Consider the following 24,696-nt stretch of genomic DNA (forward strand, 5'->3'; position numbering starts at 1 on the left):
TATCATGGCTGATTTCAACCTAGCAATGTGGCATCACTGAATGTAGATTTGGGAAGAGATGGGCAGTAACACAACATCATATAATATTTCCACCATACAGATACAAGAGACAAAAGTAACCTCAAGAGAATATGATAAAAGGTAGCAAAATATTTGGGAAGTGATACATTTTAAGTGTTTATTACCTGTATTTTTAGTGTTTAATGTTTGCAGTTTAACTGTAAGTTTATATAATTTAATTTTTAACAATGATTGTCTTTAACAACCAGCTTGCAAAGTCCTGGAAATTTAACAACTGGCTTCCACAAGCTGGGCAGCATCCTGTTGATTTAAATGCCAGCAGTCTGGTTCCACAGCCTATGCCATACTTCATGCTGTGTTGTAGAAGAAACAATCCTTTTGCCTGCCCAGCTCTCCCTCCTAAATCTGTCATTGACTGTTGTAAGAATACCTCCTCCCTTTCATTCACATGGCCACAGTGGAAGCAGCCATACTTGCCCACTAAGACCTACTTCCTGGCCTCAGCTGATTGGTCCAGGGGTGAATCCCTGACCCAAGCTGAGCCAATCAGAATCCTTCACTGGGAATCTGAGCTCTAGCCTTGGTCTGACTATTTCGCCAAGGAAGACGGCCATGTTCTGCCAGTCAGGCTGGATGGCAGGGAAAAGTTGAATTATTGGGCGAGAAGGGAATGAAAGACATGTGAGAACATGAAGAACAAAGCATCCTGGCAGAGTCCCTGAGGCTATTTTCATTTTTTTTTTTTGACTTCACAGGCATGTGGGATCTTAGTTCCCCAACCAGGGATCGGACCTTAACCACTGGACTACCAAGGAAGTCCTTACTTTCATCTTTGAATTCGATAAATTCTTAGATCCCTAAAATAAAATTCCCATCTATTTTTGTACAATCTAGGTCACATGTATGATAACTAGGACACATGTGTGACATCTAGGACAACTCAGAGAGTCCTAAAAAAAAGCAAAGATTATTATACTCATTTTACAGATGCACACACTGAGGCCCAGCAAGGGGAAGTGCCTGAGAGTCAGGATTTGAGGTCAGTTCTGTCTGACCCCACAGTTCTAGTGCTCTTTTCTGCTATAATTTCTCTCAAATCTTCAAGGTTGGAACCAGGAAGGCCTGGGTCCCTCTTGGGCATAAAAGGTAACAGCCCCCTCCCCTCCACCTCTTTTCTGGGGTTCTGAGGAGGGAGAAGCACCTGGCTGAAGGGGAGGTCCTGAGGTTCCCCACTAGGGCAACTAAAATTCAAACAACCCACTCTCAAAACCCCAGGGCAAAGCAGAGGGAGTGATTACAGATTCTCAGGAGCCTGTCTTTCTAAGCTTCTCTGCTTCAGAACCAAAACTAGAGGAAAAGGGGATAGCAATGAGCCAACATTTTTAATGCTTTTCCTTTTGGGGTCATGGACCCCTTTAAAAATCTCCTGAAAGATCCCTCAGACTAAGGTAATAATCTTGAGGATTCCGCCCCCACTCCCCTTTTAGCTCTGTGTCCTGAGTTTTCTTTAGGGAAGCAGCAAGGATACAGATGTAGGAGTGTTGTGGAAAGCAAGCTGAAGGGACTTTTGTTGAAATTGGCTACAAGTCTCTGACAATGGTAAAGCAGGCAGAAAGGACCTGATCTTTGATTTCTCTGTGCCTCAGTTTTCTCTTCTGTAAACTGGGGATAATAAGAGTAGCCTACCTCTTGGGCTGTTACAAGGATTACAGGACTTAAACTTGTCACACTCTTAGATGAGTTATCTTAGTTAGATACTCTTATGGCTGCTGTGGTGGTTGTTACCGCACTGGGAGGACTGGAAATGGCCCGAAAGCAACACCTCACCTTCCCAGGTGGATGTGTCCTGCGTGGGGGAGAGGAAGAAGGGAGAGAGCGGGGGACACTTACGTTGACCTGTGCCTCGCAAATGTCTCTAGCCTCCTGCAGCGCGATGAGAACAAACGCCGTGAGGGACACGTCTTTCTCCTCGGGATTCTTGAAGCCACCCTAGAGGAGAAGCAGGAAACAAGGATAGGGTCACCAGTGTGTTCCCACACGCCAACCAACCCCCCTGTAGGATCAGCCGGTTAAGGCAGTGCTGGGTCTCTTCCCAGTTTCTCCCCAGGAGGGTCAAGCTCTTTGGTATTCATTCATTCATTCTGCAAATGTTGCTGATGGTGTGGTTGAGATGTTGGATGAAAACCAGACTCCGGCCCCAGCCCTCATGGAACTCCCCATCTGGTAGGGGAGACAGATAGGAACCAACAAGCTCATCAACAAATATATAATTACAAACTGATGAGTGCTGCACAGGAGAAGTGGATGTGGCATTGAGAAAGGACAGTGGGAGTGTGACTCAGTCACGGAAAAGTGTCCCTGAGGGATGATAGCTGGAACCACAGTCTGAACAGTGAGTAGGAGTAAACTCTCAAAGAGGGCAGGGGTTAGCATGCCAGGCAGCAGGAACAGCATGTGCAAAGGCCCTGTGTCTGTATAGAGCAAGGCTCCCAGCAGTACAGGTGGAGTGTGGAAAGAAGGAGGTAAGGCTATGAGGCTGGAAGCCTGAAAGGTCAGGCTAAGGCATCAATTCTCCAACTTAAGCACACCTGGTGGGGGTGGTGGGGGGAGGGTGTTAAAACTTAGATTCCTAGGCGTTGCCCCTAAATTTTCTGGTTCAGTGCATCTGGAGTCCAGCCTGAGAATTTCTGACATTTTGCATTTCTAACAAGTTTGCAGATAGTACTGATGCTGCTGGCCTGGGGAGCACACTTTTAGGACCACAGCTCTGAGTTCTGTGTTTAAGAGCAATGGGGAGCCAGGGGAATTTCGTTTTGCACCAGATCCTGTAGGTCTCTGGTTTTTGCAAGGGAGGAATGACACTTTCAGTTCCCTCATTTCCCTATTCCCACACACAGTGAATTGGGGCAGTGGGTGGATGACGGAATCTTCCTCCAGTCCATCCTGTGATGCTCAGGTGCCCTCCTCTCCCAGCCTGCTCCGAATCTCCGCCTCTTACAATCATTTCTTGGTGTATCACGGGCCCATCCTCCTGGAAGACTCCATCAGGCTTCTGCTTCTCTAGGATCAGCCATTTGACGGCCCCACAGAGGACCTGGGAGTCGATGGCGATGAGGTTGGAGGCCAGTGAGAAGACCTTGACCACGAAGGCTGTCAGCCTGGTGGGTGGGTACAGAGCATGAGCCAATTGTCTCTGGGATCCGGAGACTGGCATCCCAGACAACCAATGAGCAGAGAGAGGCAGGGCCTAGCCTGGTCGGCCCAGGTTCCCTTCCCAAATCTCAGGGCCCAGCGTTGCCTGCAGGTTACACAGCGGGCTGGTACCTTGACTCTGGGTGGCGACCCGCCTAGACCACCCCAGGCCGGGATCCAGGCCCTGCTCAGGGAGGTGCAAGGCTGAGGATGAGCAAGCTGATCGTGGAGACTCACCAGGTGCTGGGTGGCCGGTTCAGGAAGGCGGCGTAAGCCGAGTTGGGTTGTCTGTAGGCCAGCTGCTGGGTGTACCCTGCAGGGAGGAGAGAAGTGTCACTAGAGGCTGCGTGGAGGGGGTGGCTGGGGTGGGTAGGCCAGGTAGGGGAGGGGCTTAGAAAGAGGATAAAGATTCTGTGAGGGGCGGGACAGGGGTCCAGAGAGGAAAGGTGGGGCTCTGGGCAGGGGGCGGGCGTATAGGAGGGAGAGGGACTCAGAGAGGGTGGGAGGATCAGAGAGAAGAAGGGGAAGGAGTTCTCGGAGGAGAGGGGATTCAGAGAGAGGAGGGTTCTCAAAATGGGTTCTCAGGGGCAACCGGGCCTCAGCGGGGGAGGGAGCTCAGAGAGGGGCTCAGAGAGGGGTGAGGGAGTGCTCTCAGAGGAGGGGCGGGGCCTCGAGATGGGCGGGGTCTCAGGAGTGCAGGGGGCTCAGAGGGGCAGGGTCCAGGGGTGGAGGGGTTTCATAGGAGCGGGTCTCAGAGAGGTGGGGTCTCAGGGCCGGAGGGGGCTCAGAGGGGCGGGTGGGGCGCACACCCTTCTTGATGAGCTCCAAGGACTCCTGCCGCTTCTCCAGGCCGAACTTCTCCCACTGTTCTGTGCTGTCCAGGTAGTGCACCGCGATGACCGTGGGCGTCATGCTGATCATGTTCTGCTCCCCACAGCCCGAGGGGGTTTGGATGAGGTGCTTCAGGCGCTCCCCGTTGATGGCGTCCTCTGTCAACTGGGCCACTGGGGTCCCTGCAGCCGGGCGTGAGGATGGCACTCAAGTCTGGGGCTGCCCCCAGCATTTCCAGGCTCTGACCAGCCAGGGCCCAAGGGATCAGGGACAGCTGGGAGCATGTCAGTGATGGAAGTGACGCACGGCTGAGTGGCTAGAGGGGGCTCTCCATTTGTGGGCGGTGGGAGTGGGCTTCTGCTTCACAGGGGAACTCCGGTCCCTGGGTCCTCTGGTTACACCAGTGGTAAAATAATTCCAGGGACAACAACCATGAATACTTTTATCATGCTTAATGCTATTGGCTAGGCTCTGTTCTAACACCATACAGTATCTCATTTAATCCTCCCAACAACCCTTAGATATCGATACTATTATTCACCCCTATCACAGATGAGGAAACCAAGGGTCTCCTCCCAAAACCTTACAGCTCTCAAGTTGCAAGGTGCCTTTCCAGCTCCGTCTTGCCCCTTCCTGCCCCAGTTCTCCATCCGAGGCGATTAAATCCAGAACTTCTTCTCTTGAACTCTACTGCTTCTTTATCAGCAAAAGCTATTTGCTGAACTAAGTACGGCCTGGAGCCTTCTATAAAGCAGATTAAGGAGGGGTTCTAGCTGAAGAGGAGGCGGGAAACAGTGGTTAAATACTCCTGGGATTAGATGGAACTGGGCTCCCTGCTTGGGAGTCATGGCCCCCCAACACCATTCTGGGTCCCCTGGGATTGGGGCCAAGGGCATCTCACCTTGCAGGAGGATCTTGGTCTCTGACTCCGTGCCTGGGACTTGGTCACTGAGATCGGCGGCTTTGATTTCCTCTCGCTGCACTCCCTCTGCCGGGTGAATGGGAGACACCAATGGCACCAGCCCCCTCCCACCCCACCCTGCATTACCACCCAGGCCTCACCCCCTCTGCCTCGCTGACTCACTTTGGCCCAGATGTTCTGGATCCAGTGTGCGGACGGCCACAGTTTTGTTGACTCTCATTCCTTCTGGCTGGACAGTGTTAGGGGTAGGGGGAGTCGTGTGAATAAAAGGGCAGACAGACAGTCAGCAGGGCACTGTTCTTGGGATTACTGTAGCATAAGGCATGATGGCCTCCACCTGACCTTAGCTGTATGACTGGAAGTCAGTTACTTAACTTGTCTGTGCCTCAGCTTCCTTCCTTATAAGGAGGTAATATAAACATCTACCTCGGGCTTCCCTGGTGGTGCAGTGGTTGAGAGTCCGCCTGCCAATACAGGGGACACGGGTTCGTGCCCCAGTCTGGGAAGATCCCTCATGCCGCGGAGCGGCTGGGCCCGTGAGCCATGGCCGCTGAGCCTGCGCGTCCGGAGCCTGTGCTCCGCAACGGGAGCGGCCACAACAGTGAGAGGCCCGCGTACCGCAAAAAACAAAAACAAAAACATCTACCTCATACCCACTGTTGTGCAAATTAATAATAAAATTATAAATTAATAAAGAAATAACAAGACCTTTAGAAATCTTCCTATGTGCCTAGAAGATTGCTTTCCTGGGGTTAATTCATGTAATCTTCACAACAACCCACTGGAGTGGGTACTGCTATTATCAATGCCATTTTAAAGATGGGGTAACTGGGATACAGACAGGTGAAGTAACTTGCCCAAGGTCACACAGTGAGTAGAACAGAATTTGGGCTTGAACCTGGTACTCTGCTCCAGAGTCTGTTTTTAAACCAAATGCCTCTCAATGGGCTAAATAAAATAAAAATCTAAAAATAAAACAAATAATATAAAAGTAAAACAAAAATTTTTAATAAATAAATAAGAATAAAGAAAAAATAAATGAAAGAATGTACATAAGTACTAACACAGTGGCTGACACATAAGTGCTCAATTAAAATAGAGGCTATCTTAATTAGAATCAAAGGCCCAATGTGAGCCATCATGTGTCTACAGATAAACATTTTTATTTTATTTATTTATTTATTTGGCTGCACCGTGCGGCTTACGAGATCTTAGTTCCCTAACCAGGGATCGAACCCGGGGCCACAGCAGTGAAAGCGCTGAGTCCCAATCACTGGACTGCCAGGGAATTCCCACCAAGATTTTTAAAGTCAAAAGAAAACTCCTATGCTGAAAGGTGTTACAAAATGTCATATTTGATATTAAAATATATTTTAATGAAAAAAATATTATTGATCTTTGTTTGAGCTTTTGGGTGCACCCTAAAATTGTGTGCCCAAGGAGAATACCTCACTTGCCTCACCCTAATCCCGGCCCTGCTTCCAAACCTCCAGGACTCCTGAATTTCCTAAGGTTGGCCTGGGTCTCTAACCTGGGTTGACAGCACAGGGAGAACAGGAGCCTTTCCTGAAGGACGAGTGGCAGCAGGTACCCCAAGGACTCACCACGACCTTCAGGGTCTTCTTGACGCCATCACTGATGAAGTGGTTGTAGACAGCAGCCTTGACCTCCACCTCATGGAGGCCGACCTTCAGGGGCACAATGACATAAGGCACGGGCACCGAGGACTTGGGTGGGATGATCAGGGTCTGCTGGTGGCGCTTCTTGGCCGTTGCCAGGCTACAGAAGGCTGGATTGTAGAGCAATTCCACCCTCACCTGCCGGGGAGAGAGAGTATCAAGTCAGGGGAATGTACCACAGATCCTCTTCTCCAAGCCCCCATCATGCTTCCATTGCACCAGGGGCCCACCTTGAGCTCCTCCGCCTCCCGGTAGTTGTAGAGGACGGCTCGGATCTCCACCTGCTCATTGCGCACAACAGAGTAGGGTAGACGCAGGTCAATGAAGAAATCCTGCATCACCGTGACCTCATAGGGGTCAGCCACACAGATCCCTGCCCGGGTGGAAACAGAACATGAAGTGTCAGGGGTGGGGCGGGGGGTGGGCCAGGTGGACTGGATCCAAGTTCAGGTCCAACTTCTTGCCCCTACCAATGTCTCAGTGCTTACCTCTGACCACTGGAGCTGTCCCAAGGTCAGCCTGTCTTTGCAGAAGCCCATAGACGAACCATCATTAATGGTGATAACTTACAGATGGTGGTGGTGGCTGGGAGTTGCCATGATTTAATGGTTCCCATTTTCTCTGTAATTTTACTCATAGATAGATATGTAGGAGGGAAGAAGGCAAGCATAAATGAAGGGTCTATATGTACGATCTCCAAAATGGTAGCCCCAAGTGGTCACTGGGCACTTGAAATGTGGCTAGCTCGAGTGAGAACTGGATTCCTACTTTTATTTCCTTTTAATTAACTTAGATTTAAACTTAAAAAACCAATGCTCATTGTGAATGTAATAAAAACCACTGAATTGTACACTTTCAAATGGTGACTTTCATGTTATGTGAATTACATCTCAATTTTAAAAAGGATGCTTGATTCAGTGATTGGAAAACTTTTAAAGTTTTTAGTTTAAGTATGTTTAGAACAACTTGGATAGGCCAATCTACCTTTTCAACTGTAAATGTTATGGATCCCAAAATACAGATCAGAGTATTTTCAATGAAAAGCTAGCATCCTAATTTAGATGCACTGTCAGTATAAAATACATGGCAGATTTCAAAGGCTTAGCACGAACAAAAATAAAAGTGCATGGGCCTTCCCTGGTGGCACAGTGGTTGAGAGTCCGCCTGATTAATAAATTTGAGATATTAATCGGTTATTCTTCAATATTAATAGATTTGCTATTGTAACATGATTACTGTGGTAGTGGTTTTGCAAATTTTTACAAAATGTTGAAATAATAATATTTTGGATATATTTGGATTAAATAAAGTGTATTATTAAAATTGATTTAATCTACTCCTTTTTTATGGGGCTACCAGAAAATTTTAGATGACATACACAGCTTGCATTATATTTCTAATGGACAGTGCTGATCTACATTGTAAAAATTAATGAAAGGACACCTCAACTAAAATTGGAGAAGGGAAGGCCTGTAGAGGGAGCTCTGATGCCCTACCACTGACTTCAGTTATCCCAAACAGGAAGATGTTATCCCAAACAGGAAGATGTCAACAGATCCCAACAGGAAGAAGCTTCAATTACAGACCCCAACTGGAAAAGATGTTTGCACTCCCAAACAGAAAGTGCAATTAACTTAACTACAGCAGGAGGAAGGAAGATTTTCTTCCTGCCCAGCAACAAGCCCAGCCAATGAAAACACTGCAGCTCAGCCAATGAGAAACTGTCTTACCTGAATTGTTACTTTCCTCCAATGAGGACATTTTTCTCTTGCTGATGACTTGTTTGCCCTACCCTTCATTCTATAAAAACCTTTAATTTTGTACAACTCCTCTGAGTATCTCTCCTTGCCAGATAAGATGCTGCCCAGCTCATGAATTGTTTAACAAACCCAATTAGATCTTCAAATTTACTCAGTTGAATTTTGTTAACAACATTGAGCAAAACGATGCTTAAAAACAGTGGTTACTTGTGATACAACAGTTACCAGATTAAATGTAAGCAAAGTGTTGATGCAAGTGAAATTTGTGAAAACATTATCACATTAATCATAATGTTACACCAAGAAATCTATTAAGATTGGAGGGAATTCCCTGGCGGTCCAGTGGTTAGGACTCCCTGCTCTCACTGCTGAGGGCCAATCCCTGACTGGACCAGGGTTCAATCCCTGGTTGGGGAACTAAGATTCCATAAGCCACGCACCACCGCCAAAAAAGAAAAAAAAAAGATCTGATAATTTTCCGTATTCTTCAATGGCAGAAAAAATAATAATCAGAGGCTTGAACAAAATCCTTATTTCCCAATCGACAGTCATTTACTCATCACCCTCGGGGGGTCTGCTATAGTCACTGGTTTAATTGACCATTTCTTACTTACTATTTACATTTTTAAACTCAAATTTAATTTACTACGGTGCATGAGAACCCAGGTTCTTGTGCTATAAACAGGTTACCTCAAGGAAAACAAAATGATTTTGTTAAATACTAGTTAGCTTGTGTTGCCCGCAGAAAGCTAGACCACTCTCTCTTCGTTTAAAAAAGGAGTTAAACAAGAAGTAGAGACAAGGTAAAGACATCCTTGCACTAGCCTTAGCTTTTCTCCTTGAATGAGATAGAAGGAAGAATGGAAAGAGAACCAAAAAAGGAATGACTTATGATACACAATTCCTGTCACTTCAAGGCAGTGAAACAATTATTCTGTGTGATACTGTGACAGTGGCTACAAGTCATGATGTATTTATCCAAACCCATAGAATGTACAACACCAAGAGTGAATCCTAATGTCAACTATGGACTTCAGTTCATAATAATGTATCAGTATTGGCCCATCCACTATAACAAACGTACCACACTAATGCAAGATGTTAACAATAGGGGAATCTGGGGGAGAGAGGGGTACGTGGCACCTCTCTATACTTTTTGCTCAATTGTTTCTGAAAACCTAATACATTTTTAAAAAATCTCTTTGTTAAAAAGAAATGAGGGACTTCGCTGGTGGTCCAGTGGTTAAGAATCCGCCTTCCAATGCAGGGGACGTGAGTTCAATCCCTGGTCTGGGAACTAAGATTCCCCGTGCCACAGGGCAACTAAGCCCGTGACCCACAACTACTGAGCATGCAAGCCACAACTAGAGAGCCCACGTGCTCTGGAGCCAGTACACCACAACTAGAGAGAAGCCCTCACGCCAAAACGAAGAGCCTGCGCTGCAACTAAGACCCCACGCAGCCAAAAAGTAAATAAATAAATAAATAAATATTTTTTTAAAAAGACATGGCTACGCCAGAAACTAACACAACACTGTAAATCAACTATACTTCAATTAAAAAAGAGAAAGAAAGAAAGAAATGACTTCTGATGCCTGCTTTGTGTCATTTAAGGGAGCGTCTATGCATCCCCGAAAGGCACTTACCCTTTGATTCCTAAAGTATGTTCGACTCCAATAATAAAAATAATAGCTCACACTCATTGAACATTTACAATGTGTCAGGTACTATTATCACTATTATAAAATCCCAACACTTTGAATAGGTACTATTTCTATTGTGCCCATTTTACGGATGAGCACAGAGAGGCTGGGTAACTTGACGAAGGCCACACAGCTGCCCCGAGGAGGACCTGCGATTTGGACACAGGCACTTGGGCTTGGGAAGCTCCTTGCTTTTAACCTTACTGACTCTTTAATTCCTAATAGCTCACAAGTCTAAAAATTTCAAGTTCTATTGGTTATCATGCTTCAGTCTTTATTCTGAAGTTTGGATTCCTGAAAGTTTCATTCACTTGTGATCCTGGGCAAGTCACCTTCTTTCCCTGGCTTCAGTGTTCTCAGTTGTAGGAGAATCATAGTGCCAACCTTATAGGGTAGTTGTGAGCATTAAATGAGGTAATATGTAGAGAGTTAATGATGTTGAAAAGACATCACAGGCAAGATCTAAAAACCACAGGGATTCTGCCCGCCCCCTCCGGGGACATTTGGTAATATCTGGGGACATTTTGGATGTCACAACCAGGGAGATAGGTTGCTACTGGAATCTAGCAGGTAGAAGCCATGAAGATACCCGACATGTTATATTGCACAGGACAGTCCCCTGCCACAAAGAATGACCCAGCCCAAAATGACATCAGTGATGAGATTGAGAAATGCTGGTGCAGGGAAGAACTCTTCCAACATTCATGTCCATACAAATCTCCTGGGGATCAGGAGATGTTTCCAGTGATAAAATGCACATTCTGACTGAGCAGGTTAGGAGTGACTAAGATTCTGAATGTCTAACAAACTCCCTGGTAAACCTACTTTACCAGATTGCAGCTGGCCCAGGGAATAGGCTTTGAGGGGCAAGGATCTAACTGTGGTTTTCAACTTTTTTTTTTTTCAAGCTGCAGGAACTTTTTTTTAGGTAAAGGGAACCTCACACAGAATCTCGATATATGGAAATGTACAACAGGCAAATATGAAGATGCTCTGATTTGAAACAGGGATGGGGGCCCCAAACTAGAACAGTGCTGAGTGGCTTTGGAGTCTCAGGCAGAAGGAAAACTATGTGCTCTGTGTATATGATTTCATCTGCCATCATCACTTGTTCAAGAGAAATTAGCAGAAAATTGCAATACCTTCCATTAGAAGCAAGACAGACAAAGAAGCAGATTTTGAAAATCTTGAAGCCAGGAAAGTAAAATGATAATAAAGTAAAATTTATGATAAATTACAACCAAACAAACTTATACTAGAGTATATTAAGTTCTGAGTTTGCTATAAATAAAATACACTTAATGTTGTGAGTTTTAATACACCTAGTTTTAAAATGTTTTAGTGTTTTCAATAGTTTTTCAACCTCTTTAATGCTCTGGAAAAAATTAACCTTTAAAATATACATAAAACATGCATATGGGACACATCTTTCCTTTTACCTCAAACTCCATTATGGCTTGGCACGCTGCCGGTTTATATTTAAAATCTGGATATTTTGTACAACATGTTTTTTTTGCATTCATTTTGATTTTTTTCCAAAAAACCTATTGCATGAAAATATGATTTATCTTGATGACTGAGTTTTTTGGCACCCACTTAATTTTGCATTCAAAGTCAGTGCCTCACTCTCCTTGCCCCATTCTCAGACCTGCTATAAGTCATCCATATTTGGCTAGGGTGTGTCAGGGTCTCACACCCAGCCCTTGGTGGCGGTGGGGCGGGAGGGCAGGGGGTGTACACATACACCTTTTTTTATCGTGTTTCACAATCTAACCACCAATGTTTCAATCACTCATTTCATCCCGCTTCCTCTTTTAGTTTTTCTTTGTCGACCTGTTTTTTTTTTTTTTTTTGCGGTACGCGGGCCCCTCACTGTTGCAGCCTCTCCCGCTGCGGAGCACAGGCTCTGGACGGCATGTGGGATCTTCCCGGACCGGGGCACGAACCCACGTTCCCTGCATCGGCAGGCGGACTCTCAACCACTGCGCCACCAGGGAAGCCCTGTTTTTTCTTAATTGCTTTACCCAGTATCATGGCAACATCACCCCTGCAAAGTTTTTGTTGCTATAAATCATTCTGTATGATACTATGATGGTGGATACAAGTCATTATACATTTGTCCAAACCCATAGAACGTACAAAACCAAGAGTGAACCCTGACCTCAGCTAAGAACTTGCAGTGATCATGATGTATCCATGCATCCTTCGATTGTTACAAATGCACCATGCTGGTGGGGGATGTTGATGGTGAGGGAGACTGTGTCTGTGGTGGGGAAAGGGGTATATGGGAAATCTCTGCACCATCCTCTCAATTTTGCTCTGAACCAAAACTGCACTAAAACTAAAATCTATTTACAAAAAGCACCATGTCACTCACATTCTACACTCTATTGCCTCTCCAGGAACCAGAGGAAAGTGTCAGCCACCAGGAAACAAAGGATCTGTCAGGATTGAATGAGGAAATGCCCGGGGCGGTCTGGGGTCCCGGCCTCCTGAGGACCAGACCACCATCCTCTCTCACCTTTCTTGTCTGACAAGCTCACAGCCAAAATCTCCCAAGTGGTGATGGAGTCTTTCAAAAACACGTTCATGAGCTTCGTGGAGACTCTGGATGGGGGAGGGGAGGCATTAGAAGATACCTAGCATGGTGGAGGGGGAGAGCTGGTAGGGAGGGGCCCCAAGGGACAGGGTTGGAGTGGGGCTGGCGGGTGGGCACGTGTAGGTAGCCCCAACTCTTCTAGGCTAGGTTGCGTGATTCCACAATGATTCCAGAAAAGAGGGGGCATTGAGGTGCGTGTAAACTCAATGTCCAGTCTGGGGTGATGATAGGGGCTGGCCTGGGGGTGGGTGGAAGTGGGAGCATCCCAGCCTTACCCATTTTTGTCCGCGACTTTAAGGTCCTCAACAATGGTCCACAGCCAGCTCTCTGGGAACTGGCTTCGGGAAATGATGTCCTCCTCCGGGATTATTTCATCATCCAGGTCACCTGCGGGGGGTGGGAGTTAAAACAGACCCACTTTCCCCACTGTCCCCTTTTAGATATTTATCTCTATAATACCCTGGAGGGATTCCTCGCAGCGACACACCCAGGGTCACGTGATCACTTCCGGGGACCCTAGGCACATTTGCCTCTGGGGGTTCCTTTCTCCATAAAAAAAATTAAAAATCATATTTTACAATTCTGTTGGTAGAAAGGTGAAAATAAGCCAGGCTGAACTGCATTGATTTTTTTTTCCTGTCTTTGATTTCCAAGGGAATGAAAACATTTGCATGAATCAGCCTCTAAAAGCATCATTGGCCCCCAAGCACCACGCCTGCTGTGTCTGATGGTTACGTCCATCCTGAAAGCAACGGGGTGAGCTGAGAGATTTCCCCAGACTTGGTGGAGATTGTTGAAGAGATGGTGGCCTTTAAATGCCAGCTTGACCCCATCTGCATGTAAACGAAGCCGGGCTGGAATAGAGTTCAACCCTGGCTGGGCTTTCCTCAAAAAACGCTGAACAGATTTTAATTTGGTTCTGGGTCTGCCTAACGACAAAGTAGGTGGAATTCCAGAGATGCCCAAATCCACCCATCAAAGTGCCCTTGGGGTACTAACTTTTAATCAACCCTCTGTCTCACCCCAATTGGCTACAGAAATGACACAATGCTGGAAAAAAACCCACAAAACATCCGTGTGCGCAAATTATACCCCAGTAAATCAGAAGTTTTGTCCAAATTTCCTCTTTGCGAAAGAAAAGTCTTGGGTCACTGGAGCAGACAGCACCATGTCTAGTTATTGCAATTTGCAAAGAGACTGAAGGTAGAAGTCTTTGTTCATGCGTGTTGGGAATCTTGGTGTCTTTGGAGCGGGGGAGGGGTGGAGGAGTTGCTAGCTTTCCAGATAAAGGGATTTAGACCTACTTGACCACTTTGGCAATGGCGGCCACTGAGAGGTGTCTGCAAACATTCAGTTTTGACAAAGCGCATCCTGGCAGAAAAGTCCTTCTCTTAGTTGAGACATATTAAAAGATGTTTAAAAAAAGGAGGGATCAGTTCACACCGGGGTCCTCTGCCTCTCAGCAGACGGCAGTGGGGACTCTTGTTAGTTCTGTAAATGCCACTTTGTGGTGGAGACCATTCTGGTTTTGCTTGAAATGGGCTTCTAAGAGAATTTTCTCTTGGCTTTGCTTAAGACTGACTTGGCCTGAGATATAAAGTTTCAAGTGTGTACATCCAGAACTGAATGAATGAATGAATGAATGAACGAACATCGATTAGGCGTAAGTTAGGCACCTCTCTTTGGAAGGCAACATGAATGAGTTTTCTTTGGTGAAGGCAAGGCTAGAACTCATCTTAGTCTTCCCATTGGCAACTAGTGTGACCAGCCCTATCATCTAGAACGTGCCCTCAGACCACGGATGTCCTGGGCACTGCTAAGGTCAAACTTCAGAGTGACAGGGCCAGGGCCAGGATGACCCTCCCAGGCAGGAAGTTCCTTTGCCTCAGGATGAGCCTTCCAGGCAAGGGAAGAAGGACCTAGTCCCCCACTGGACTGGGTCCTTCTTCCCTCAGACCTGAATCACCTAGCTCCTCATCTGAAGGCTTCTTTCTTCCTCCGACAGGTGCCTCCTCTCTCCTCGGATAAGCACCTCCCTCCTTGGACAGGCACCTCCCCCCTTGGACAGGCACCATCCCCCTTGGATAGGCACCTTCCCCCCTTGGATAGGCACCTGCCCCCCTTGGACAGGCACCATCCCCCTTGGATAGGCACCTCCCCCACCTTGGACAGGCACCTCCCCACCTTGGATAGGCACCTTCCCCCCTTGGATAGGCACCTCCCCCCTTGGACAGGCACCTCCCCCTTGGACAGGCACCTCCTCCTCCCTTGGACAGGGGCCTCCTCCCTGCCACCGGACTCACTCCTGGCCAGCTCCAGGGTCCCGTCGCGGCTGTGCTGCAGCCGCAGCTGGGCGATGTATTCACAGCAGTCCAGGAAGGCCTTCACGCATGCGTCGCCTTGCAGGATGAACTGGGCCCGGCGCTGGCACGGGAACTTCATGGGGTTGTCCCGCATGCCGTCCTCACAGCACTTGCGCAGCTCCTTGTTGTACTGACCGGCTGTGGGAGCACAGATCCCCCGCCCCGCGCGCCCTCAGCCTCGAAGCAGGAGGCACTCAGGACAGACCCCAGGGAGAACTTCCCCACGGCCAGGCCCTCCCCCTCCCTCTCCGTCTGGGATCCCGTAGGGGCTGGATCTCGGGTGGGAAGCGGTGGGCGAGCGCCGACGGAGGGCTCCCACCTTTATCCATCCTCTTTTCCATGAGCTGCACCGAGCGGCGTCGGCGGGGGGCTGGTTTCGGGCACTCAGGATCTACGGGCAGGTGGACCGGGAACCAGATGCATTAGGCATCTACTGTGTGTCCTTGGTTTCCTCCCCACAGTGGCCCCCCGTGAGGTCGGGGTGTTATTGCTCCCATGTGACAGATGGAGAAACTGAGGCTCCGAAAGAAGGAATACGCTAGATGGTGGCGGAGGCGGGACTTCAATACCCCCACCCCCATCCCAGAGCGCCGCCCTTAACCTGTTCTCAGTCTCTGGGAGGTGGAAGCCCTGCCCCTCCCTAGCCCTGCTGCTGGCTGCATCCTCACCTGTCCTCTGGGCGGTCTGTAGGCCTTTGCTGGTCTTGAGGGCCAGCCCTGCATCCGTGAAGACGCCGGCATAGTCCCTTCCACTGCCTGGGGTACAGCCAATGTCTGCCTTCTCCACTACGTCCCAGATCTGCAGTGGGGAGTGAAGGCCGAGAGTGTGGCGAGATCGGGTCAGCCGTGCCTCCACCGATTGGCCAACACGTCCATCCAACCCCACCCCATCCATCCTTATCCTGGTCCCCAGGCTGGCCGGCCATGGTGGACCATCTGGAGTTAGACCTGGAGCTGTGTCCATCCCCGGGACCATCCCCAGCTTGGACCCTTGTCCATCCACATTCTCATCGTCAACTTGACTTCAACCCATCCCCGTATCTGCGTCCATTCGGACCTCTACACTTAACCCACACTCAGACCCATTTGTTCCCCCAGCACCATTCCCACCTCAACCCAACGCCGTCTCTAAACCAACCTCAGTGACGCGGGGGCATACCTTACTCTGGGTCAATTTGTTCTTCTTATTCAGCACAAACACGCCCTTGTCCACGGCCACCAGCCCCACTCGGGACCCCTGGTCAGCCTCGATCTTCAGGGTTATCTGTTGTCCAGGCCTATGGTGCTTCTCTTCCTTCCCACCATTTTTCACCACCAGCTATGGTCAGGGGTGGGGTTGGGTGGGGGGACGTTTGGAGGGGAGGGAGGGAGAAGTCAGCCCTGCAAGGCCCTGGTCTCTGGAGGCCAAAGACAAAGGAGGTCCTGGGCTGGACTGAAAGGAGAGAGAGAGGAAGGGAGGCAGGCAGAACCGGCATCAGGCAGAAAGTCAAGAAAAGAGAGAAAGCCAGGAGCAAGAGAGATACTGAGTACAAACTTCCAGTTACAAAATAAATGAGTCTTGGGGATGAAAGTCAATAACCACGTAGTATCTCTGTATGGTGACACACGGTCACTCACTAGACTCATCGTGGTGGACACTTTGAAACGTAGAGAAATATCGAATCACTATGTTGTAGACCAGGAACTAACATAGTGATGTAGGTCAATGGTACTTCACGACAAACAAACAGACTCAGAAAAAGAGATCAGATATGTGGTTACCAGAGGTAAGGGGAGGGGGAATTGAATTACAACTTCCAGTTGTAAGATGAATAAGTACCAGGGGTGTAATGTACAAGATGTAAATATATATAATTAACGCTGCTGTACGTTATATATGAAAGTCATTAGAGGAAACCCTGAGTTCTCAGCACAAGGGAAAAGATTATTTTTTCTATTTCTTTAATTCTGTACCTCTATGAGATGATGGATGTTCACTCAACGTACTGTGATCATTTCACGATGTACGTAAGTCAAATCATTATGCTCTACACCTTAAAGTTAGTGCTGTATGTCAATTACATCTCAATAAAACTGGAAGAAAAAAGGATACTGAGACTGAAACATAAAGGGAAGAAAAGAAGAAGAGAGAGGCAGGAACCCTGCAAATGGAGGAGAGGAACAGATTCAGAAGGTTGGAGAGAGGTCTTCCCTGGTGGCGCAGTGGTTGAGAATCCGCTTGCCAATGCAGGGGACACTGGTTCGAACCCTGGTCCGGGAAGATCCCACATGCCGCGGAGCAACTAAGCCCATGTGCCACAACTACTGAGCCCATGTGCCACAACTACTGAAGCCCACGCGCCTAAAGCCCATGCTCTGCAACAAGAGAAGCCACCGCAATGAGAAGCCCGCGCACCGCAACGAAGAGTAGCCCCCGCTTGCAACTAGAGAAAAGCCCGAGTGCAGCAACGAAGACCCAACACAGCCAAAATAAATAAATAAATAAAATAAATTTTAAAATTTTAAAAAGGAGTTGGAGAGAGACAGAGCCAGAGGGCCCAAGATGGGGAGAGTGACAGCCAGGTGGAGAGTCCCCAGATGGGCACAGAGAGATGCCACAAAGCTTACCGTGCCCACACATGAGTCCTTGACATCCACCCACACGGAGTCGGCCACCACCTCCCACTGGTTGTTGCTGGTGATCAGCGTGTAATAGGCCACCAGGCGGAAGGAAGGGATGAAGTCCGGTGTGATGGTCATGGGCAACACCACCAGGTCCTGGCCGGGCTCTCGCACCTGCCGCCCCACCTTCAACAGCTTCCCCTTGTTCATGACCTGGGGAGAACAGGTCGGTATAAGTATCGGAAAGGTAAGAGGGAGGATGGCGGGGGCAGCCGGGATGGTGGAGGGCTCCCGGGGGTGCTGGGTGTTCTAGGAAGCCACAGACCAAGTAAGTGTAGTAGCGGATCTTGGCTTGGTGGCTGGGGTCCGTGCGCAGGTGGAAGTTGACATTGAGAGTCTCCCCAGGCCTGAGCTCCACTCGGGGCACAGAGAGGTGCAGGTAGTTGTTGGAGTTGCCCTGGGTGTTGTAGGGTAGGGCCTGCATGGTCCTAGTCGCCTGTCGCGCCTCTGGGATATTCTCCTTCCGCGTGCGTACCTGGGTGAGGAAAGATGGATGCATGCTGGCCCCCCAGAGATGTCCACACCCATATCCCTGGGACCAGGGAACATGGTATTTTATGTGGCAAGAGAGACTTTGCAGATGAGATTAGGTTAAGGATCTTGAGGAAATGGGGAAGAGATGGGATTATCCAGGTGGGCGCAATGCCATTGCAAGGGTCCTTATAAGACGTCTAGGCAGAAGGTAGGACCCTGCTGTGCAGATGAGAACCCTTCTATGCATGCAAACTACCATATATATGTAGGATGGATAAACACCAAGGTCCTACTGTATAGCACAGGGAACTAGATACAGTATCCTGTGATAAACCATAATGGAAAAGAATATGAAAAAGAAGGTATATACAAATATATATATATTCAGTCATATATATATATATAACTGAGTCACTTTGCCGTGCAGCAGAAATTAATACAACATTGTAAATCAACTATGCTTCAATAAAATAAAGTAAAAAAAGAGCCCTTCTATGTAAATGAAAACATCTCTCTGTGGATGGTACATCCCTTTAGGCAAATGAAAGGACCCCCCTGTATGCCCAGGACAGGATCCCTTTGTGCAAATGTCAGGACCCTGCTCTACAGAATCAAGCCCCCTGTCTCCTGGTGTGGGGTCGCGAGGCCGGCCTGGACTCACGGTGATGGTCAGGGGCTGCCGGTCCTTGCGTGTGTTGATGCTCAGCTTGGCCACACCGTCCTCCTGGGTCAAGGACTGCACGTTGGTGCCCTGGGTCACCACCGGGATGTGGCGGGCAGGGGAGCCGTCGGGGTTCGTCACGAACACCTGTGGGTGCAGGCCAGGTGGAGGGGGTTCAGGCAGACCTAGAGGCATGGTCAAGCTCAGGAGCGGTGGAGGGGGTTTGCAGCCCCGCCCTGGGTCTCACCATGAGGTCGAAGGGCATGGCGGGTTTGAAGAACTTGGGGGTCTTGGTGAAGTGGATCTGGTAGGGGGAGGTCACGATGGGGATCCCGGTACGCTCTGCCTCCACCATGTCGCTGCCTGAGGGGGGCCAATCGTGAGGGTGGGCTCCTGGGCCACTCCTCAGGACCAGGCCTCCCCCCTCAGATTGGACTCTGCCTTCATACTGGGCCTCCCATCTCAGACTGGACCGTACAGTGGTGCTGGGCCCCTGCCCTCAGCCTGGCCTCACCTGAGTGCAGGATGACGGTGACAGACACGTATAAGGACTTGCCCACCAGGGCGTCGGCTTGGGAGGGCTGTACCCCGTTCAGCAAGACCTGTCGTTGCAGTTTGGCCTCCCCAGTACCGTCAGTGATCTGGGGGAGACAGTGAAGGCTCAGCGGAGGCGGGGGTTGGGGTGGGGAGGGGGGATCAGGTGCGGGAGGGGCGCTGATGGGGACAAGAGTGGAAGAGACGTAGAGGGGGCCTCTGTCAGGTACCGGAACACGGGTGAGGGAGTGGGCCAATGAAATCCTCCGGTCGTCGTCCTGGACTCCAAAGATGACGAAAGCCGTCCCGTCCACATTCTCCCCGTACAGGAACCTGTGAGGCGGGAGAGCCTCAGATTCTCCCCCCTCCAAACTCCTGTGGGCTGTGGCTGAGCCCCTCCCCCCAGCTGGTCCCTCCCCTATCCCTCACCTGGCAATGATGTTGACTTTCAGGCCGTTTGGGTCATCGATGTAGTAGAATTTCTCTTCAGGCTCCACTTGGACCTCAAAACTGGGCAGCACTGGGGGAACAGGTCGTGGTGGGCAGTGAGCCAGCACTGGGCCCAGAATTATGTGCTCCCCCCTCCTTCCCCACGCTCCCACCCACGGCTCCCTGCTCCCCTTACCGTATTCCTTCACCTCAAACTCGGCAGAGAAGACCTGCTGCGGAGAATCTTCGTAGTGGGCTTTGATCTTCCACTGCCCCATGCTGTGGCGAAAGCAGGCTAGTGATCTGACCAGACCTAGCAGCCCCCCACTCCCTCTTCTGGGGTAGGGGAGCCCTGAACCCCCTCCTGGAGAGCGTGACATACTTGACCAGCTCTGGGATGTTCCAAGACAAGGGCAAGATGCCAAACTGGTTGTGAGAAGACAGGGAGTCCTGCTTGATGGGAATGCCATCGGGGGTCTGTGGGGAGACAGGGAGAGAAATGGCTCTTCAGAGACCAGGCTTAGCCCTTTGGCTCTCCCCTCCCTCTCTGTGTCTGGACACTGTGTCGTGTCTACAGGGGCAGTGGTTAAGAACATGCACCTGAGCCAGTCAGCCTGGGTTCAAATCCCCACTGTGCCACTTACAAGCTGTGTGATGTGGGCAAGTTACTTAACCTCTCTGTGCTCAGGGTGCACATGTAGAAAACGGAGATAATTATAGCTCCTATGTCGCTGGTTTGGTATGGTGATCAGTGTCTCTCTGAAGACTAATAAAAACTAGCGTTTATCACCTACGTTTGTTCAGGACCCTGCACTAAGCGTTTGATTTGTATAAATCACACATAATTGCCCACATTTGCCTTTTTTGACCTAAAGCATAGCAATGTCGCATGGTTTGACCTAACACACATATCATTTCATTCGTTGCCAACAGTTAAACAACAGGAGGACATCACATAGGAATCTGGTGTTCCGGCTTCTCTTGGAAATTGGGGTAATTGTGGATAACGTGCTCCTGTTGGCACAAGGTGACATTTCATGGGAGCCGGGCAGCTCTGTGCCTTTAGAGGAGGTGTGTGTTGTGTTCTCTGTTCCCCGCATATCCCACAATCCCTAAAGCCAGCTCACAGCCTTCAGAACCTAGTCCCTGTTAGGTTTGTGTGATCTCAGTACATACTCACGAAGACCCCGTGAGGAGCACATACTCCATTCCTTCCCTTCCTTCTCTCTCCGTTCCTCCTACACTTGTTTTTCCCTGCCCATCGCTCCCTGCTTCTTTCTCCCCTCTCCTTCCCTCTCTCCCTTCTTCCAGTAAGTTTTATTTACCCTACTACCTGGCAAGCACGGCGTCAACAGATAATTCCTTTCCGTTTGGAATTTAAGTTCAAAGGATGTTGGGAGAAGGTGCAATTAACAAATGAATAAATCCAATTTAGAAGATGCTAAAGGGAGATGGCCCGGAAGGAAAATAAGAGTGGAGGAAGGGAAAATGAGAGTGGAGTGCCTGTGTGTGTGTGTGTGGGGGGGGGGGGGGGGGGGGTTGGGGGGACGGGTGAGAGAGGGGGTGTTGCAATTTTTTTTTTTTTTTTTTTGCGGTACGCGGGCCTCTCACTGTTGTGGCCTCTCCCGTTGCGGAGCACAGGCTCCGGACGCGCAGGCTCAGTGGCCGTGGCTCACGGGCCTAGCCGCTCCGCGGCATGTGGGATCTTCCCAGACCGGGACACGAACCCGTGTCCCCTGCATCGGCAGGCGGACTCTCAACCACTGCGCCACCAGGGAAGCCCTGGGTGTTGCAATTTTATGGGGCGCTCAGAGAGGTCTCACTGTAAAACTGGGACACTGGTGATATTTGAGCAAAGACTTGAAGGAGGTGATGGAGCAAGCTGTGTGGAAATTTGGAGGAAGAGGGTTTTTTGGGTAGGGGGAATAGCCTGTGCAAAGGTCCTGGGGCAGACTGTGCCTGGGCTGTTGGAGGAACAGTGAGGAGGCCGGTGTGGCTGGAGCAGAGTGAGCGAGGGGGAGACAGGGAGGAGGTGAGGGCAGGGAGGGGACGGGGTAGGTAGGGCCAGGCCTAGTGGGCAGCGGGGAGGACTTGGGCTTTTACCTCGAGGGAGGTGGGAGCCCTGGAGCGCTGCGGGCAGAAGAGGGGTGCTCACAAGCGCCCTCTGGCTGCACTAGCCGGAACAGACTACATAGAATTAGCGTCTGTCACTATCCCAATCTTCAGATGAGGAAAAGGAGACTTGGAAAGGTGAAGTGACCTGCCCAGAGTCAAACAGTGACCAGGGGTTTATCGGGACCCAGAATCCACGGGCGCAAGCATCTCTCTACGTAGTCTCCCTGGGCCCCCGCCCCCTCTCCCCATTTGTGTGCCTCTACGTATTTCTTTGCCTTTAGGTCTCTGCTGCTGGGCCTTTGCCGGTGTCTTCTTTCTCTGTCTCTATCTCTTTGTCTCTCCCCGAGTCTCTGCCCCGGGTAGGTCTGGGGCCCCGGTTGGCTGGTACCTCAATGCTGACGATAACTGTCTGGCCCACGGGCAGCAGCTTGTGGTCAACGGTAAAGATCCGATAGAGGACTGAGACGAGGCGGGAGAGAAAGGGAGAGCTGGGTGAGGCCCTGCGCCTCCCCCCAGCCCTGCCCCCGGCCCTCTCCAGCCACCCCCAGACCCTTACCCGTGGAGCCTGGGGTGTAGATGGTCTTGTCCGTCTGGATGAAGAGGTACCCACTCTGAAGGCTTATCAGCACCACCTTCTCCACCAGGACGTTCCCGAAGGCCGCCTGGACAGTCACGAATTTGTGCCCCTTCTCTGATTTTAACTCCTTGCTGGCCGGGATCTGGGCATGAACAGGGGATTATTAGGCATCTGCTCTAGGGCCCCTTGTCTTTGGCTGGATCCACACCTGCCCCTCTTCACAACAGAGCCTGCCCATCACTCCTGGTCTCCCTTGTTTGCCACGGTTTGGGGAAAAAAAGGGTACTTGGAGAGAGGGCAAGGGCAAGGGCAAGAGAGGGGGTGGGAGTCAGAGGGAAGGATGGGAAGGGGGAATCAGACAGTGGGCTCAGAAGAGGGAGGGCTCAGAACGGGAAGGGGACTCCGAAAGAGGAGACTCAGAGAGGGGAGGGGCTCTGAAGGGAGAGAGGGCTTAGAGGGGGAGGGGCTTGGAGAGGAGGGGCTCAGAAATGGGGGGGGGCTCAGAGATGGTCCTGCTTGGAAGGGGGTGGAGTTGAGAGAGATAAGGGGGCTATGTATAGCACAGGGAACTCTGGTCAATATTATGTAACAACCTAAATGGGAAAAGAACTTGAAAAAGAATATATACAGGTATATGTATCACTGAATCACTTTGCTGTACACCTGAAATTATCACAGCATTGTTAATCAACTCTACCCCAATATAAAATAAAAAGTTTAAAAAAAAAGGTGTAGGCACCTCAGAGAAAGCACTGGAAGAAGCAGCGGGCGGGGCTCAGCAAAGGGAGGGACTCAAAAGGGGCGGAGATTCAGAGAGGGGAGGGGCTCAGAATGGGGAGGAGACTCAGACAGAAGGGGCCGGGCTCAGATAGAGTGGGTGGGGCTCAGAGAGGGAGGAGGGGCTCAGCAGCCGGAGCGCTCAAAGAGGGGGTGGGGTGTCAGCGGGGCTGGGCTCCCCGTGCGTGCCCACCTTTATGGTGACGGTGCCCAGGTAGCCATTGGCACTGTTCAGCTCGGTGTTTTCGCTGGACAGCACTTGTTTCTTGGACGGGAAGTCGTGGACAGTGACGGCGACTGGTATATTCCCTTCCCCTTCGTGGGCCTCCAGCACCACCGTCTCCTCGCTCTCCAGACGCAGGATGTTGGGGGTGATCATGGAATACCTGCCAGAGGGGAGCACAGAGCATGGAGCTGTCATGCCTGGAGCCCGAGATGCCAGCCCTATCCGGTTAGCGCTCTGCCCCAGCCCCTGTTCCCACAGGGGATCTGGTGACCGGCAGACAGCTCAGGGGCTTCAAATCCCATCAACTCCTGAACCTTCAAATCAAAACCACCAACTCTGGGAGCCCTGACCCCTAAATCTTTAAACACCCCAAGTCTCTAAACACCCAACCCTGGAACACCCTAAACTTCTCCCTAAACCTCTAGCACCCCAGACCTATAAATACAGCCAACTCCACCTCCTCATTCACATACACCCATACGAAATCCCTAAACCCTTAAATCCTGAAACTACAAACTCCCAGATCCTATGAAGTCCAAACTTCCCGTCCACAGAATCACCCAACACCGCGCATGCGCCCTAAACTTGCAGGGACCTGTACCCACAAATGCCCACTCCCATCTCAGAAGCAGCCTTGTTTGGGGTCGGGCTGTGACTACTCACATGGGGTCCCCCAGGGCCAGGGGGAGACTGGCCAGCAGCAGCAGCAGACTGGGACCCGAGGTAGGATGCATGGTGCCAGGACAGTGAAGGGACAGAGGGACGGAGGGACAGAGAGACAGAGGGGCAGGGGGAGGAGTGAGCAGAGCTTGCTGGAGGCTGCCTTTTATCTAGCTCCCGCCTTTCTCCCTCCTCAGCCCAGCCCTCCACTCCCCATGGGCTCCCCACTCCCTGGTACTGCCCCAGATTTCTCAATAGTATTTACTAAGTTTTTCAGTCTGTGGGGCAGCATGAACTTGGGGTAAGTAACCCGAGGGCATGTCCTCCTGCAATAGGAACACAACAGCCTCCTGCCCTGGGCTCCCTCAGGGTCAAGGCCAGCTGGTGAACAGGGATCTTTCCCTGTCACACCCACTTGGTAGTAGAGGAAAATTGAGGACAGAGGGGCCCCCCCACCCCAGATATGTGGGCCTGATCCTCAGTCCACTTTTGGCTGTGCATTTATTCACCAAA

At 50.1% G+C, this 24,696-nt stretch overlaps 1 protein-coding gene across 1 annotated transcript in view; it reads right to left on the reverse strand.

Annotated features, from left to right (window-relative positions):
• The window catches only part of C3 (complement C3), a 34,839-nt gene extending 10,498 nt beyond the window's left edge, over positions 1 to 24,341 (reverse strand). The window contains exons 1-27 of the mRNA XM_004277276.3: positions 24,187 to 24,341; positions 23,491 to 23,683; positions 22,500 to 22,662; positions 22,332 to 22,402; positions 20,211 to 20,305; positions 20,025 to 20,107; positions 19,829 to 19,919; positions 19,630 to 19,732; positions 19,380 to 19,506; positions 19,113 to 19,228; positions 18,866 to 19,012; positions 17,996 to 18,205; positions 17,677 to 17,883; positions 16,229 to 16,387; positions 15,739 to 15,868; positions 15,390 to 15,461; positions 15,011 to 15,208; positions 12,983 to 13,094; positions 12,630 to 12,715; positions 6,876 to 7,018; positions 6,571 to 6,783; positions 5,129 to 5,195; positions 4,946 to 5,032; positions 4,023 to 4,226; positions 3,451 to 3,526; positions 3,020 to 3,179; positions 1,912 to 2,010 (exon numbers count right to left, since the gene is read on the reverse strand). Of these exons, the coding sequence (XP_004277324.1) occupies positions 1,912 to 2,010; positions 3,020 to 3,179; positions 3,451 to 3,526; positions 4,023 to 4,226; positions 4,946 to 5,032; positions 5,129 to 5,195; positions 6,571 to 6,783; positions 6,876 to 7,018; positions 12,630 to 12,715; positions 12,983 to 13,094; positions 15,011 to 15,208; positions 15,390 to 15,461; positions 15,739 to 15,868; positions 16,229 to 16,387; positions 17,677 to 17,883; positions 17,996 to 18,205; positions 18,866 to 19,012; positions 19,113 to 19,228; positions 19,380 to 19,506; positions 19,630 to 19,732; positions 19,829 to 19,919; positions 20,025 to 20,107; positions 20,211 to 20,305; positions 22,332 to 22,402; positions 22,500 to 22,662; positions 23,491 to 23,683; positions 24,187 to 24,257 (3,483 nt within the window). The 5' untranslated portion in view covers positions 24,258 to 24,341. The remainder of the gene's footprint in view (positions 1 to 1,911; positions 2,011 to 3,019; positions 3,180 to 3,450; positions 3,527 to 4,022; positions 4,227 to 4,945; positions 5,033 to 5,128; positions 5,196 to 6,570; positions 6,784 to 6,875; positions 7,019 to 12,629; positions 12,716 to 12,982; positions 13,095 to 15,010; positions 15,209 to 15,389; positions 15,462 to 15,738; positions 15,869 to 16,228; positions 16,388 to 17,676; positions 17,884 to 17,995; positions 18,206 to 18,865; positions 19,013 to 19,112; positions 19,229 to 19,379; positions 19,507 to 19,629; positions 19,733 to 19,828; positions 19,920 to 20,024; positions 20,108 to 20,210; positions 20,306 to 22,331; positions 22,403 to 22,499; positions 22,663 to 23,490; positions 23,684 to 24,186) is intronic.
• Between the last annotated feature and the right edge of the window lie 355 nt (positions 24,342 to 24,696).

Source organism: Orcinus orca, chromosome 3 (assembly GCF_937001465.1).
Source record: "Orcinus orca chromosome 3, mOrcOrc1.1, whole genome shotgun sequence".
Taxonomy (NCBI): Eukaryota; Metazoa; Chordata; class Mammalia; order Artiodactyla; family Delphinidae; genus Orcinus; species Orcinus orca.